Below are 17,833 nucleotides of genomic sequence, written 5' to 3'. Positions count from 1 at the left end.
CCTGTGTGCTCCTCAAAGCACCTCTGTTGCTACCTCCATTAATATCTAATATCTAATTCCAGGCATGCAGTTAATAGTATTTACTGATGAACACTGGACAGTGCATGCTATAACTCTTTCTGCAGACTCATTTGCATGTTTGTAGTTTGAAGAACACAAGGAACGCTTTTAATATGAGCTACTGCACGTCACATGGCATGAGATTCATAGACAGATGGAATAAATAAATCCTGTATTTATTTATTCATTACATTTTCTATGAGCAATTAAGATGATGAGTGTAGCGTAGCATATTTAACTGTGAATGCACCTTGCAAAACAAGCATATGAAAAGCAAATGTTCTTCATATGAAGGTTGACTTTAAACTATAAGGTCTGTGCCTCTTTTCTGATTACACTTTTCTATAAATAGGGCACCAGGGGACCTAAAGGACCTAGAGGTCAGAGGGTAAGTTTCTATCATCATTTTTCAGCATTAAAGTATTGAAAATAGGCCAAAGGGTTAATTTCAGTACATAGTGTTTGACTAAACCGTTATCTATAATAACATATGGACAGGACAATGCTATTGTGAATAATCAGTGTCAGTTTCACTGCTTTAGAATAGTGGCTAGTTCACATCAACACTACAGATTTACCTCACATTACAGCAGTCACAACTATTTGTTCTTGTTCTACATAGGGTCCTAAAGGACCAGATGGAAACCCCGGCAGACCTGGACTTCCTGGGCCTCCTGGCCCTCCCGGCCCCCCTGGTCTTGGTGGAGTAAGTTTCCATTTCAAACCAAAAACTTTTCCAGACACATAAACCTGTTTTTTTTATATAGCGGTTGTGTGATTAAAGCTTGCGGGTAGTTATATTCGAGGCTCATGCCCTACCCGTTGACCCATGACCGAGTCATATAAATCCGAGTCATAGAATTTAATATTCGACCTTTAACCTTTGCCTTGAACCATGCACTCAAAAATGGCTGTGAGCTGTATTTATTTTTTAGAATGCAAGGATCGAAACAAATATGAAATAAGACACATTAGAGATTGTTTTGTGCCTTCCGTGAATTATTTTTAAAAGTTAAAATACATTTTAGTTTCTTTGCTAAATATTTACTCAATTATTTTGTAGAACTTTGCTGCTCAATATGATGGCGGGAAAGGATCTGACCCCGGCCCTGGACCAATGGTGAGTTCATTTAATATCAGGCATTTCAGTTGTGAATCCTTTCTGATAATTAATTCATTGTTAATGAAGTATGATAACTTGCACCACTTTTGTTGCTGTATTACTATTGCAGTCAGTCTCATGCAAATTAAAGATTGGACCTATTCTTTTAGATAGGCCAACATTCATGGTAATAGCTAAACCATTGCTGGTCATACTGAGCCACTCATGTTTACTTTCACTTTCTCAGGGTTTGATGGGACCTAGAGGCCCAGCTGGACCTCCTGGTGCCCCTGTGAGTATTTCATGCTTTTTAACTGGATTACAAATGTAGAATTGATTCTGCTCCAATAAAAATGTGCATAAAATTGCATGATTTAGAGTAAATTATTAGTTCAATATCAGTAATTTCATCAAATATCATTTTGCATATAGTCTGCGAGCATTTATGGCTCTAAAAAACTAAACGTGACATTCTTTTGTTACTTTTCCCATGAATATTATAGGGACCTCAAGGATTTCAAGGACATGCTGGTGAGCCTGGAGAGCCCGGGCAGGCTGTAAGTATTCCTGTTTCACACAGTTTTGGAAATGAGCTTTGAACTTAAAAGCTGATTTTTTTTCTCCTCTGTCATCTCTTTACAGGGAGCTGTTGGTTCTCGTGGTCCTCCTGGACCCCCTGGCAAAAATGGTGAAGATGTGAGTGCTATAATATCATGTGGTAATATTGAAACGTTAACTTGACCATGCATTAACTGTGTGTCGTGACCTCTAAGGGCAACAACGGCAGACCTGGAAAACCTGGCGATAGAGGACCACCTGGACAACAGGTAAGGGCATCAAAATGTACTTTTTTATTTAAATCGAGCATGTTTGTATCTACCTCAGTAAGGAGGATCATCTTTGCTCTTTCTTCTGCAGGGTGCCCGTGGTTTCCCAGGAACTCCTGGACTTCCTGGCATGAAGGGACACAGAGTAAGTGCTCAGTGTTGAGGAACGAAAAGACAGTAATCTTTTAGCCATCAATATCAACATTTCTCATGGAAGATATACTGAAGTGAAAGCTTACACGTAGTTTCAAGTGCTTACAGAGACATGTTTTGTAAGTAATCTCCTAAGTAGCCATGATTTGTTCATCAGGGTTACACTGGTCTTGATGGACGTAAAGGAGAGCCTGGTGCAGCTGGTGTCAAGGTAATTATCAAACCCTAAAGTTTGTGTGTTTACGTGTTTGTTTTTAAAAGCATGCCAGCTACTGATATTTTTATGGTGAAACATAAATCAGGTTTACAATTAATTTTTTCTAATAACTAAATAAAAAAGGTTTCTCACAGGGTTAAAACCAGCTAAATCTGAAAATAACATCCTTCAAACATGCTAATATTAAAAACGTGTCTTAGCATTCTAAAGCATCTCAAGACTATAAAGAAATGCACCTGCCACTTTCAAAATACATGAAGTAATTGAGTCAAAAGGAAAATGTTAATGCTTCACAATATTTGTTTTGTTTTTACTTTCTGATTTGTGAAGCTGCATTTTCTGCATGAACGCTGCTATAAAAATGACATGCATTATTTTTATTGATAATATTACTCATACCGTAAAGCACATTTTCTAGCCAATATAATGAATCACTTAAAATCTATTGTGTCATATTTTAAAGGCTTATGTTTGTCTCTTTTCAACAGGGTGAGAATGGTGCTCCTGGAGCAAACGGAACCCCCGGACAGAGAGTAAGTCAAATATTATTATTTTCTTATTGTAATGAAAATGTTTACTGCACATCCCAAATCTGACTTCAACACAAATGGCTGTAAATACATACCTAGGTCAACCCTTCATCTCATATCTCATTGCTCTTGTTGCACAGGGTGGTCGTGGTCTTCCTGGTGAGAGAGGTCGCGTTGGCCCTTCTGGCCCAGCTGGTGCTCGCGGTGCTGATGGCAACACTGGTCCTGCTGGCCCTGCTGTGAGTGGATTAGCTGCCCTCTGACCCCTTTGTCTCCTAAAATGTGCCATGTAACATAATCATGTAGAAGTAATACATTTTCTCTCCTCTTAGGGTCCTTTGGGAGCAGCTGGACCTCCAGGTTTCCCTGGTGCTCCTGGACCTAAGGTATGAGTGACAACTGGTGAATTCAAACCAGAATTTGACTAAAGTCGATTAATAAGAGAAGCTAATACTGGATGTTCATATCATTTGATTAGATCTCATGCTCTACATGCATGTTTTCTTAAAGGATAGTTCACCCAAAATAAATAAAAATACTGTTATCATTTACTTGCCCTCAAGTTGTTCCAAACCTGTATGAGTTTCTTTCTTCTGTTGATCACACAAGAGGATATTTTAAAGAATGTTGGTAACCAGACACATGACAGTAGCCAAAGTATTTCCTATTATGGAAGTAAATGGCTACTGTCTTGTGTCTGGTTAATAACATTCTTTAAAATATCTTCTTGTGTGATCAACAGAAGAAAGAAACTCATACAGGTTTGGAACAAGCTGGGGGTCAATAAACGATGATTCATTTTCATTTTGGGGTGAACTATCCCTTTAATTCATCATAGCAACCATCCCTCTTTTGGGATCTGTAATTTACAAATGTCTTTCACAGGGAGAAATTGGACCTGTTGGTCCAAGCGGCCCATCTGGACCTCAGGGACAAAGAGGAGAGCCAGGCACGAATGGTGCTGTGGGCCCAGTTGGACCCCCTGTAAGTGCATTTTAAATATTTGCAGATAAATTAATTAAGAATTTCTCTTATTAAGAAGTCTCTCTTTGTATTTTCACAGGGTAATCCTGGTGCTAACGGTATCACTGGTGCTAAAGGAGCAGCTGTGAGTTTCCCTACGTTTCATTTGAACTAAATATGTTGAAAGAAATGTACTGATCATTTTACAGTACAGTTGTGTTGAATTATGCTAAATAATTGCCAAATAGTTCTGAAACCAAAAATGTAATTTTTGATGTATTTTAAAGGTACACTGTAACTTTTTTTGTTCAAGATGTACAATTTATATAACAAATGAGTTCATCATAAATCCATCTCCTAAACGTGTTTTTGTCTTATCCTGAATTATTGCGGTACGTCTATAATAGGTGTATTCGGACTATTTTAGACTGAGTGTGATGCCAACCACTGCGGAGTAACCTGCGTGACTCTTTATAGACATAAACAGAGAGAAGTAGCTCCGGCTACAATGTTCTTCTGCAAACACATGCAGTTGTGTTTATTAACCACTAGAGCACCAAACGTTTCATAGTGTACCTTTAAATTTAAAACTAGCTAAAGTGTCACAATTCCTGATAAAACAGATGACTTTGCATTTACTCTACCATGCTTTATCTTAAAATAACACTTCTAAGAATCCATCCTTTGCATGTAAGTGTTTATTCTTCTTAGTTTTTCAAATGTATTTCTGATGACTTCTACAGGGCCAGCCTGGAATTGCTGGTGCCCCTGGTTTCCCTGGCCCTAGAGGAGGCCCCGGCCCCCAGGGACCTTCTGGAGCCTCTGGTCCCAGAGGTCTTGGTGTGAGTACCATGTGATTCATCAAAATGTGGATTAATGATGTATCCAATTGTTAGGTGCGATTTGGGGGTTTTGGCTGGGGGAAAAAACAGGCTAGAAAGTTTTAGAGAGTCACACTTTAGATTAGGGTCCAATTCTCACTAACGATTAACTATGCCTTTTGTTTCAATTACTGCTTATTAATAGTGTGTAAGGTATTTGTTAAGTTTAGGTTTTGGATAGGATTGAGGGATGTGGAATATGATCATACAGAATCAGTCATTAATATGTGCTTTATAAGTACTATCAGCAAACATCCTAGCAATATGAATGCTAATAATCAGCTAGTTTATAGTGAGAATTGGAACCTAAAGTGTTACCACTATTACGTTAAAGACCTGTTCACACCAAGAACAATAATGATAACTATATTAGCATCCACACCAAGTACAATATTGTTTTGTTTATTCTAAGCACATACTGCTGGTTTGTCGTCTGATGCTATAAATGCTACAGGCTAACAAGCTAACATGCTTTAAGGCAGCATAGGTTCTAATTGGCTGTCCATTATTTTTTATAATTCATGATTTTTAAAACTATATCATTATAGTTATCGTCTTTGGCGTGAACGGGCGAAATGGAGAAAAAGCAGCTTTTAAGTGAAATCATTGGTGTTTAATTTAAAAGAGGACACGTTTTCAATGGATAACACACTTCAATTGATAATACAATCAGATATGGAAGTATTTTGCAGTCAAATTTATATTACATAGATTTACATAGGTCTTTAGATCTATAGGCTACACAAAACAATATTTTACAAAAATCAGAAGTAACCAATTAAGGGAGGAACATACAGGTAGTATAAAAGTTATTGTATTAAATGATCCCAAACAAAGGGTAATTTAAAATGTCCTATTTCTGTTTAGCTTTTTATTTTGGTGCATCACTGCTGTCTATTCTATGTTCATTTATATACTTTTAATAATGAAATGATTTGTACAGCTCATAAGTGCAACACTGAAGGAGTCTAACCTTTGAACTGTTTTGCTGATCAGGGTGACCCTGGACCCGTTGGAGTGAAGGGAGATTCTGGTGTCAAGGGAGAGCCTGTGAGTAAACACACTACCAGGCATCTCAACATGTTTTATAAAGTATGCAGTCTGTATTCTAGTGGATTGCCCTTGTTCACCTCCTTCTTTGCCTGCTTCCCGTACAGGGTAGCGCTGGTCCTCAGGGACCTCCTGGTCCTTCTGGTGAAGAGGGCAAGAGAGGCTCAACTGGAGAGCAGGGATCTACTGGACCCTTGGGAATGCGTGGACCTAGAGTAAGTTCTTGGCCTCTCCGTTTTTATTGTAACTATCAGAGAGAGAAAAGAAAATGATCAAAATAGCTTAACTATCATTACAGGGATGATCACCCCTTCAGATCTGAAAGACAAAGTACAGAACAGTAGAGAAATTTAAAAAAAGAAAAAAATACAGTGGTGTGATTGGTTCTGTTTTTTTATATTTATTTCTATTAATCTATGTCCATTCACGTTTCTTGCAGGGAGCCGCTGGTACTCGTGGTCTGCCTGGTCTGGCTGGCAGATCTGGCCCAATGGTAAGATTCGAGTGATGTTAAACGTCCTGTTCTGTATTGAATCAAACTATAGTAGTGGCCAAAAGTGCAAGGATATTTTTTTATGACCCTACAAGTTTGATTAAACCATCAAAATATCAATATTTTATATATTTTTTTAAATATGAGGGAAGAACAAAACACTAAACTTGGTTAAGTGTTTTATGACAAAATTATTTGTCAGAAAAGGGCAAATTACAGCTCAAAGTCTTATTTTGCTATGAAAAAATAATGCACAGAAGAAACTAACTCTAAGGAAAAAAGCATGCACTGACTACAACATAACAGGTATTAATATTTCAGTGGTCCTCGTTTTAGCATGTGTTCATAATTGACATTTCATTGCGTTATTACAAATACAATACTGGCTCCAAGCAAAACACTTCTTTACATGTTTTCTTATTTTAAACATGTTTAAATTGTTTTTAATTAATTAGCCCAGTTAATTAAAGGCTTGTTACTTTCACCACACAAGTGTCTTGGAGTATTTCCACATTATAAAAAAAATTGTTTGAATAAATTGTGGAGATGTCAATTTTCCTAGGCTGGACATCACTATTGCCCACTAGTGTATGTATATAGAATGTGACAGTAGTTTAGCTGCTTTGGATATAAAAGCATAGATCGCTCTTTTGATAGTCCTGCAAAGCTCTGAAATCCCATGTAGTTTCATTTTACTCTGATGCTTTTTTAAGACACTGATCTTTGACTCTTGTACCTTCAGGGCATGCCTGGTGCCCGTGGTGCTACTGGTGCCCCTGGAGCCCGTGGACCTCCTGGAGATGCTGGTCGTGCTGGTGAAGCCGGTCTTGTTGGTGCCAGAGTGAGTATAACAATTAGCCTCCCACTCATTTTTATCTGTTCAGTCCATTATGACAGGGAAAGTCTGTAGATTATAAAGCAAGAAACTATGAACAATGAAATATCTCTACAATTCTACAAGCATGATTGAGATCAGTCATTCTTGATATAAACAACACCTTCGTCTGATATATTTTTAGGGTCTCCCTGGTAGCCCTGGCAGTTCTGGACCCCCTGGAAAGGAAGGGCCTGCTGTGAGTACAATCGCAGTTATACATAAACACAAATTTTTGAGTTATTAAGTAATTTCGGAAAACATGAAATGAAAAATTGACAAATGTAATATGACAAAAATATTACTAATATTATGAGATTTGTGCTTTGTGTAGTGCACTCATCACCAATTTATGTTGTATTCTAGGGTGCCGCTGGTCAAGATGGTCGCTCCGGCCCCCCTGGCCCAACTGGACCAAGAGGCCAACCTGGTAATATTGGATTCCCCGGCCCTAAGGGACCTTCAGTAAGTAATGGCTATATTTTGTGCATTTCATCTCTATTTAAAGATTTAAAATGTAGCATTGAGCTTATCAATGAATCTCCCTGCAGGGCGAGCCTGGCAAGCCTGGTGAGAAGGGACCTGCTGGCCCAACTGGACTGAGAGTAAGTGTTTCAGAGTGAGAGAGAGGAATATATGCTACATGCATTCAACAGTATCATTGGGGTGAGTTACTGTAGTAGAGCTGCTCTGATTAAGTCCCTTACTTTTCACTTAGGGTCTCCCTGGTCCTGATGGTAACAACGGCCCTGCTGGTCCAGTCGGACTTGCTGTAAGTAGGCCATCTTACATCTATCTATGACTGACTATCTGTGTGGAATAGCACATTACTTTTTTACTTTCTTAGTGGTAACAGATTGTTGTCTTCTCATTTAGGGTGCCCCAGGCGAGAAAGGAGAGCAGGGAGCTTCTGGTGCTCCTGGTTTCCAGGTCAGTTTCACATCATGCCTGCTAAAACTTAAAACTAAAGCTAAAAGTACTCTATGAAGTGTTTCTCAACCTTTCTTCTCATATGTACACCTATAACCCAATCTTTAGGCGATCAAGTACCCTCTATTTACACTAGAACATGTTCCTTTTGACTTTCATTATATTAGGAATCATTTAGCATTATCATAATTATTATTAAATGGGTTATTACAGTGACTGATTTTTAAACTAAACACAAGTAATACAGTGGATGAGAAGCTTAGCTTGTAGCTTGAGCTTATTTTTTGACAGTTCATAGGCAGGTGTAAGTAAAATCAAAAGGTTTCCGTGTACCCCCTAGGTGTACCCATGGTTGGGAATCACTGTCATGTAGCATAAGATAAAGTTATAATAGTCTTGTATGCGTTCTACCCATTTATCTAGTGACTTCTCAACAACTTATGTCGCTCATTCAACTTTAACAGGGTCTTCCTGGCCCCGCTGGACCCGTTGGTGAGGCTGGCAAGCCTGGAGATAGAGTAAGTTCTTGTCACAAGAAACATCTTCCATTTAATATATAATGCACATTCGGCCATACATACAGAAAAATATAAATATAAATGTACTTCACACTGAATACATGGTGATGATGAGTCAATTCTTATTTTAAAGCATGTTTTACCTGTTTTTTACTGAAGAATGAGAATTTATTGTTTTCAAGGCTGCAGCTTATGCAGTTTTTGGTTCACTTGCGTAAAATTGGAATGCACAATGCCATGCAAACCATTTACAAATATTCATCATCTCTCAACAGGGTATCCCTGGAGATCAAGGCGCATCTGGACCTGCTGGTGTGAAGGTGACCTACCCATCTCTGATTTCTTGTTCTGCGTTTATTTTCACATTCAGGAGAATAAAAGATTGTTCATCCTTGCTTTTATCGCTGTTTAGGGAGAGCGTGGTGCCCCTGGAGCCGCTGGTTCTGTTGGCCCTCAGGGACCCATTGGTGCTCGTGGCCCTGCTGGTACTCCTGGCCCTGATGGAAACAAGGTAGGTATATGTGTCACCACACACCATCCAGACAGATCATTTTTTTGAGTGTAACTGACAAAATATGTATTCTTCAGGGAGAGCCTGGTGCAGTTGGAGCTGCTGGTGCCCCTGGACACCAGGGAGCTGCTGGCATGCCTGGAGAGCGTGGAGGCGCTGGAACCCCTGGAGCTAAGGGAGAGAAGGTATGTGTTGGGGCAATGCTCATGGTTGCCATAATGATGAAAAATGTTGATGTACAGTATTCCATATTGGATATGTTTCCAAACCTGTATGACTCCTAGCTGACTAAAAAAATGTATTTGATACATAGGGTGAGGCTGGATACAGAGGACTAGAGGGCAATGCTGGAAGAGATGGTGCCCGTGTAAGTACACTATGTACCTATATCTCATTTTATACTTCATAAAAAAAAAAATGCATACATTTAGATTATATGGTACTTTTCTTTCATTTAAAGGGTGCTCCTGGACCCAGTGGACCCCCTGGACCTGCTGGTGCTAATGGTGACAAGGTAAAGAGCATTCTCTCAGCTGTTATATCTGATCAAAGCGGATGACTGTTGCAGTCTATGGAGGACTATTGTAAATCATTCAAGTTGAAGATATATACCAGTCCAAAGAGATCCACCTCTGACCATTTCGTATTGGATCTTGCATGATGTATCGCAGATCATAACCATAATATCAAAAGCGACAGCATACAAATATATATATATTTAATGGAATGGCACTAATTAAACGTTAAAAAAGATTATAACGTTCTCAAAGGGCAAGTAATTTTCCTCCTTGACCGACTGCTGGAAGAAGAAACCCCTGCTGGCCACTGTCATAATATGACAAGATATAGATAATCACTGCTGCCCTCTGCTGAAAAGCACAAAATATATTCCATCATTCAAAAACACTGGAGGTTAAAGGGATTGTTCACCCAAAAATGTTGTCACCTGTACGAGTTTCTTTTTTCTGTTGAACGTAAAAGAAGATATTTTAAGTGTTGGTAACAAAACAGTTGACGGTAGCCACTGACTTCAATAGTAGAAAAAAAAAAATTATATTGAAGTCAATGGCTACTGTTAACTGTTTGGTCACCAATATGTATGAAAATATCTTATTTTGTGTTCTGCAGAAGAGACAAACTCACACAGGTTTGGAACAACTTGAAACTGAGTAAATTATGACAGAAATTTCAATTTTGAGTGAACAATCCATTGATTAATTTTCAATGTTATATTATTTGATTATTACCTACAATCTCTGGAAATATTTAACAATAGTGTATGATTATTAATATAAAATAAAAAGCAATCTAACATTACTTGCAAACATTCATTTAAATGTGGTCCAAACCAGATTTTTATTCCTCACATATGACACATTTAATCATTTCTGATACTAATAAATTCTGGTAAATACTACTTGCATATGCATAAACAAATTAGAAACATACATGTTTTTTTTTTGTTTTTTTTTCATTAAAGGCATGCACTACATGAAGCATTGCACATATATAAAATAAATAAATAAATAAAAAAAATAATAATAATAATAAAAAAAATAATAATAATAATATATATATATATATATATATATATATATATATATATATATATATATATATATATATATATATATATATATATATATATATATATATATATATATATTGATGTGCATTAGGTCTCAAATTTAAAACAAAATATACACACATACATACACACACGCACAAAAATGAATGGGACTATGGTTTTCAGCATGAATGTAACTTAACTGTTCTGATGGATCTCCAAAATGACTTACAAATACTTCCTTGGGACATTGGAAAGTCAAAAAGAAAGTCATAACCAACAAATAATTAACTTGAAAGTACAAAAAGTTGTTGTAAAGATCCTTTTGATCAAACTTACCTCTGTGTTCTGTTCCAGGGTGAGACTGGCTCCTTCGGTCCTCCTGGACCTGCTGGTGCTCGTGGAGCTCCTGTAAGTATTATAATCATTTATTTATCACATATTGATACCTTGATCCTTTCTATCATACAAACTGTCCAATATTGAGGAAGCGACTAAAAAAAAGAACTGTGCATAAGCTGTAATTCACTTCAGAATCAAAGATTCATGCTCAAGTCTTGTCATGTCTTTTAGGGAGAGCGTGGAGAGTCCGGCCCTGCTGGACCTTCCGGCTTTGCTGGACCCCCTGTAAGTCCAAACGAATTCTTCTAAAGTCTGCTACTGAAGAATGCTTTAGACATCCAAACCAGCTGTTTTAAAAGCTCTGAATTTAAATGCACTGAAAACTGACAGGGACACAATGCGTCTTGTAGGGTGCTGATGGCCAGACTGGACAAAGAGGTGAGAAAGGACCTGCTGGTGTGAAGGGTGACATTGGACCCCCTGGCCCTGCTGGTCCCGCTGGCAATACTGGACCCCTCGTAAGTTTCAGACTACATTTAATTTAGCACATTGACTGGTGAAAAACATGCCTAAATGAGACTTTACTTCTTGTGTATAATTGTAAAAATCGTAGTAGTGTAGTAGTAAAGACAAATTCAGGCAATACATTTATGTACCTCTTTTATGATTTTGAACTTGTTTTAAATATCTTGTGCATATTTAGGGTGCTTCTGGTCCTGTTGGCCCACCTGGTGCCCGTGGTGACAGTGGTCCCCCTGTAAGTATATTTTAATGGATTATTTTATGTAATTATGAGGAGGTTTTGTTGTGACTTTTACTACATGTGACCCATGAATTTCTGGCTCTATCCTAGGGTCTGACTGGCTTCCCTGGTGCCGCTGGCAGAGTTGGACCTCCTGGCCCTGCTGTGAGTTATATCAGATAACTATAAATTAACCTGTTCAGGCCTAATACTCCAGATTCTCCGCTTGCTTCATTTCAGGATATAATGCTATCTTTATGGTCTCACATGTAATCTGGTTTTCTTCACAACCATCAGGGTATTGTTGGAGCTGCTGGACCCACTGGTGCTCCCGGAAAGGATGGCCCACGTGGAGCTCGTGGTGATGTTGGCCCTGCTGGTCCCCCTGGAGAGAATGGACTGATTGGACCCCCTGGTCTGGCTGGTGAGAAGGGATCCCCTGGAGAGTCTGGCGCACCCGTAAGTACTAGTTGAACAAGCTAGACCAAACTGCACAGTATTACCAAGTATATATTATGTCTCATTATGAACTTGTTCTGTTTAAAAATAGGGAGCACCTGGGCCTGCTGGGCCTCAGGGTCAGTTGGGATCAGCTGGATTTAATGGTCTTCCTGGCTCCAGAGGTGACCGTGGTCTTCCTGGTGGCCCCGGATCTGTTGTAAGTGCACTGAAAGAGCTCTTGATTGTGTCCAAACTATTCAAAACTTGTTACAGGGTAAATAAATATTGATGATTTTGTGTGTGTGTGTGTGTGTGTGTACCTTAGGGTGAACCTGGAAGAGTTGGTCCTTCTGGTGCCCCTGGTGCCCGTGGTCCCTCTGGCAACATTGGCATGCCCGGTATGACTGGACCTCAGGGAGAGGCTGGACGTGAGGTGAGTAACAGTTTTAGGTCATCTTAAGACACAACTTGGAGTGTATTTTTTCATAGAATATTCACACATGCTTCTGTGTTGTTTTGTAGGGAAGCCCTGGTAATGATGGACCTCCTGGCCGTCCTGGTGCTGCTGGCGTTAAGGTATACAGCTCTTATATTAATTTGTATTTATACTGGTCTGTCACTAGCTTATCCTAAGACTGTAGTCGTGTAATACATTTTAAAGTTCAGAACGGATTTTGTTATATATAAATTACACGATTTAACTGAACTGGCCTATTTCCATGACCAGGGTGATCGTGGTGAGCCTGGTTCCCCTGGAAGCGCTGGACCCGTCGGTGCTCCTGGACCCAATGGACCATCAGGCGCTGTTGGCAGACCCGGAAACCGTGGTGAATCTGTATGTGATCTATATCTGTATAACAGAACAAAATCACAGCATTTACTGAATTATAAACAAATAAACGAAACAATCTCTCATTTACAGGGACCTTCTGGTTCTACTGGCCCTGCTGGACCTGCTGGAGCAAGAGGTGCACCTGTAAGTGTGTCAGACAGAAGTACCCGGTAAATATTTTCTGTGAAAGTTTCTTCCTTTCAATTCATTCTTATGTCTCTCTGTTTAACAGGGCCCCGCTGGACCTCGTGGTGAGAAGGGTGTTGCTGGAGACAAGGGAGATAGAGGCATGAAGGGACTTCGTGGACATCCTGGTCTGCAGGGAATGCCCGGACCCAACGTAAGTGGAATAACTTTGCTGATAAGCTTCAACATCTTTTTCCTTTAAAAACAGTTACAACAGTTTAGTTCTCATACAGATTATTAACTGTTTAGTTCTCATACAACTGATTATTAAACAGATTATTAAACAGTGGTGGACAAAGTACAAAACAAGTAAAAGTACAGATACCCTATTAAATCATTACTCTGTTAAAAGTACTAATTTTCAGTTTTGCTTGAGTAAAAGTGCAAAAGTATTTGATTTTAATGTACTTAAGTATTAAAAGAAAAGGTACTGTTCAATGAACCATATATTTATTTTAGACAGCACTAATCAGACAAGTCAGTAATCAGCACAAATAAGAAATGCATACCATTAATATGCATTGGAAATAAGCAAACTTTTATCTCAACTAAACATTAAACTTTATACTAAAAAAATCATTATCTTTACAAATATCATTGTTTACATTACTGATAATTTAAGCGCACAATCAAGTGAAAAAAATTATATAATATACCATATAGTAAAATAATATAAAATATAGAATTTATCAACAAAAAACTATATTTGTGTAAATAAAAATTCAATGTACAGGAACAATATGCAAATATACCAGTTTATATCATTTGACACTGCTACAACAACAGGGAAGATGCATAGGAATTTATGTGTATTATATTATCAAAAAATTGCCTACTCCATACTGATGGCCTTAAAAAGCTTGCCCTTTTACAGCAGAAAGTCCTTTTAGTTCACAAATAACTGACAGTCATGGCCAGTCAATTGTTCAGTGTTATTTGTAAACCAATTCAGCAGGTTCATTGGAAAGAATCAAATTATGAATCGCTCTTGCTCCTCAGAGTAATTGGAATTTCCTCAGTTCAAAATAACAAAGAACTGTATGTTTTATGAAATGTAGTGGAGTAAAAGTTCCCTAAAATAAAAATACTATAGCATAGTATAATATAGTACTGATATTTAAAAAAATGTACTTAAATACACAGTAGAAATAGAATGCAGTAGAAATAAATGTTTTGTCCAACACTGTTATTAAATGCATAAAAGACTCCAGAACCAGAACAAATGTAACTTTCTTACAGGGTCCTTCTGGTGACAGTGGTGCTGCTGGTATTGCTGGTCCCGCTGGTCCAAGAGTAAGTAACTTTCTCATTCTCCAGACTTAGGATTTTGTCATGATATTAAGGGAATATACATAATGGTCATCTGCAATTTGTCTTCAGGGCCCATCTGGTCCTAATGGTCCCCCTGGTAAAGACGGTTCAAATGGCATGCCTGGTGCTATTGGACCACCTGGACATCGTGGTCCTCCTGGACATGTTGGACCAGCTGTACGTAAATGCACATTTGAGTATTTCTTTTGCCACAGACTTTTTTCATTTTATGTTTCCAGAGACAATTCATTGTTAATAGGAAGACAACGTGAGAAAATAAATACCTATAATATAGAAAATATCATACCTTGAGATTGAATGTAGAGAAAAACACAAAGTGGTAACCATAAATATGATATGTGGTTAATCAATTGTGTGTTTGACCGCAGGGTCCTCCTGGAACTCCTGGTCTTCCCGGACCCGCTGGCCCAGCTGGTGGTGGATATGACACATCCGGCGGATATGATGAGTACAGAGCTGACCAGGGCTCTCTCAGGGCCAAGGATTATGAGGTGGATGCCACCATCAAGTCCTTGAACACTCAGATTGACAATCTGCTTTCCCCTGAGGGCTCAAAGAAGAACCCTGCTCGTACTTGCCGTGACATCAGGCTGAGCCACCCAGAATGGAGCAGCGGTAAGTGAGCAAAGCAATTTCAGGTCTTCCTTTTTCCAGTAACACTATTACTTCTTCTGACTTCCCCTAATTATCTGTTGCTTTCTGTAGGTTTCTACTGGATCGACCCCAACCAGGGCTGCACCATGGATGCCATCAAGGCCTTCTGCGACTTTTCTACTGGACAAACCTGCATCCACCCCCACCCCGAGAGCATCCCACGCAAGAACTGGTACAGAAGCTCCCAGGAGAAGAAACACACTTGGTTTGGCGAGACCATCAATAGTGGTACTGAGGTAAGTCACCGTATTACACAACATACAGAAGGGACAAAATAAATGCCTGCACTCACTGTTCAAGATTTATAAAGAGAAAGTAGTCTGAAGGTTGCATTCTTCCATTCTCCTTTCAGTTTACTTACAATGATGAGACCCTGAGCCCACAGTCCATGGCTACTCAGCTGGCCTTCATGCGTCTGCTGGCCAACCAGGCAGTCCAGAACATCACCTACCACTGCAAGAACAGCATCGCCTACATGGATGCTGAGAATGGAAACCTGAAGAAGGCTGTGTTGCTGCAGGGCTCCAACGATGTGGAGCTCAGGGCGGAGGGCAACAGCCGCTTCACTTTCAGCGTCCTAGAGGATGGCTGCAGTGTAAGTTCTCTTTTATACTTTGATTAAACAGAGAAAATATTTGTTCAGTTAGCACAAAATGTACAAGTTAAGAGGTCAACGGGTTAGTTCACCCAAAAATGAAAAAATATGTCATTTACACACCCTCATGTCGTTTCAAACCCGTGAGACTTTTGGAACACAAATGAAGATCCTTTCTGAGAGCTTTCTGTCGTTCCATTGACAGCGACACAACTGACACTTTGCCGCTTCAAAAAATCATAAAGAGATCGTAAAACTAATCCATATGAATTGAATGCTGGAGGAGATTTGAACACTTTATATGATGAACAGATTGAGTTTAGGCAATATAAACATTCATCAACTCACACATCAGTTGTGGTAAATGGAAGTTCAATCTTGTTCGCTTGATGTGAAATAAGCAATGAGGTTCATTCTCCTGTTACGCATCACGTTTGAGCTTTAGCAAGAACCAATGAGGTTCATTCTCGTGTTAAGCATCAGCTTTAGCAAGAACCAATAAGGTTCATTCTCGTGTTACAAATCACGTTTGAGCTTCAGCAAGAAGCAATGAGGTTCATTCTCGTGTTAAGCATCAGCTTTAGCAAGAACCAATGAGGTTCATTTTCGTGTTACAAATCACGTTTGAGCTTCAGCAAGAACCAATGAGGTTCATTCTTGTGCTACGCATCACGTTTGAGCTTCCTCAAGAACCAATGAGATTCGTTCTCATGTTACGCAGCATATTTGAGCTTTTGCAATAACCAATGATAACACAACAATCAGTTGTGGTAAACGGAAGTTCAAACATGTTCACTTGATGTGAAATAAGCACTGAGGTTCATTCTTGTGTTACTCAGCACATTTGAGATTCTTCAAGAACCGATGAGGTTCATTACTGTGTTAGTATTAAAATGATTGGATGAACTAACCCTTTAAGAGTATAATATTATATAGTCACAGAGGATAGTGCTCAACATGCATGTCCATATGTTTTTACATCAAAGCATGTTTATGAGAGTTTGATGTTTGTCAAAAAAGCCATCACTTAATATGTTTTGTCTCTTCGTTGCTTCCTTGCAGAGACACACTGGCCAGTGGAGCAAGACAGTCATTGAATACAGAACAAATAAACCATCTCGCCTTCCAATCCTCGACATTGCACCTTTGGACATTGGTGGCGCAGATCAAGAGTTTGGTTTGGACATTGGCCCAGTCTGTTTCAAATAAATAGACTCATGATAAATTAAACAAAAGAAAGAAAGAAAAAAGAAAAATCTCTGCCCTTCTTTCTGTTTTTTTTTTTATACTGAATGCTGATTTTTTTCCGCAAATCCACTTGCTTAAGCTGGGCTCTATCGGAGAGGACCAATGGACTGAACGGAGCGGTGCGCAATGCAAATTAATACAGCAGCCCAAAGAGACACGGGATAACACCATGTTATGGGACATGTCATCATTTTGTAAAATAAAAGAAGTGTAATAAAAACAATGAAAGTATACATCACTTTGTGGTCTTTGTATATCTTCCAAAGGGGAAGTTTAAAACCACAATTTCCGTAAGGTTTAAACTACCTCATGTGTAAAGGAAAATAATAATCAACATCCTAGTTGTCACTCTAGTTGGTACTAAGGCTTCAAGTTCTGTCCTGTTTCAAAGGTGCTCCAATACTTGAAGCAGTGATATTATATGGTGCTAAACATGCAGCTGTGGAGAAACCACTGTTACTGTATTACTTTGTATTGTCTCTGAGGAATATTGCACAGGTCTCCCTGATAACCCCATTTTTAAGCAGGTGGAATATTCCTAAACCTGATGTTTGTCTGGTTTTTACTTTTTGTTTCATTTGTTTTTGTTTTCTCAGAGTTTTGTTCAGGTTTTTTTTTTTTTTTAAGTTTTGTTCAGGCATTACATTCTTTTACGCCCCCAGTGTTAATACTGACAGCAGCACAGTCCGCCCATTTAAAGGGTTGCAGAGGCCTCTCTCTCTCTCAAAACAAACCACAAAGTTTATTGTACCTATTTTGTATATGTGAGATGTTTAAATAAATTG

The 17,833-nt window shown here is 38.8% G+C and overlaps 1 protein-coding gene across 1 annotated transcript; it reads left to right on the top strand.

Moving 5' to 3' along the window:
- Positions 1 to 327: 327 nt before the first annotated feature.
- col1a2 (collagen, type I, alpha 2) lies at positions 328 to 17,286 on the top strand. Its single transcript, XM_067425476.1, has 48 exons — positions 328 to 448; positions 683 to 766; positions 1,124 to 1,180; positions 1,410 to 1,454; positions 1,666 to 1,719; positions 1,805 to 1,858; positions 1,936 to 1,989; positions 2,081 to 2,134; positions 2,300 to 2,353; positions 2,848 to 2,892; positions 3,030 to 3,128; positions 3,222 to 3,275; positions 3,775 to 3,873; positions 3,953 to 3,997; positions 4,596 to 4,694; positions 5,730 to 5,783; positions 5,891 to 5,998; positions 6,223 to 6,276; positions 7,019 to 7,117; positions 7,296 to 7,349; positions 7,517 to 7,615; positions 7,702 to 7,755; positions 7,869 to 7,922; positions 8,027 to 8,080; positions 8,545 to 8,598; positions 8,874 to 8,918; positions 9,011 to 9,109; positions 9,187 to 9,294; positions 9,423 to 9,476; positions 9,570 to 9,623; positions 11,034 to 11,087; positions 11,250 to 11,303; positions 11,429 to 11,536; positions 11,722 to 11,775; positions 11,872 to 11,925; positions 12,058 to 12,219; positions 12,311 to 12,418; positions 12,527 to 12,634; positions 12,724 to 12,777; positions 12,929 to 13,036; positions 13,124 to 13,177; positions 13,266 to 13,373; positions 14,459 to 14,512; positions 14,600 to 14,707; positions 14,920 to 15,166; positions 15,257 to 15,441; positions 15,558 to 15,800; positions 16,863 to 17,286. Exons 3-48 carry the CDS (start codon positions 1,178 to 1,180, stop codon positions 17,007 to 17,009), a joined length of 3,813 nt encoding a protein of 1,270 aa, XP_067281577.1. The 5' UTR covers positions 328 to 448; positions 683 to 766; positions 1,124 to 1,177; the 3' UTR covers positions 17,010 to 17,286.
- Positions 17,287 to 17,833: the final 547 nt, after the last annotated feature.

Source organism: Pseudorasbora parva, chromosome 19, assembly GCF_024679245.1.
Source record: "Pseudorasbora parva isolate DD20220531a chromosome 19, ASM2467924v1, whole genome shotgun sequence".
NCBI lineage: Eukaryota > Metazoa > Chordata > Actinopteri > Cypriniformes > Gobionidae > Pseudorasbora > Pseudorasbora parva.
Note: the sequence above shows the minus strand (reverse complement) of the source record. Positions and strands in the feature narration are given on the sequence as shown.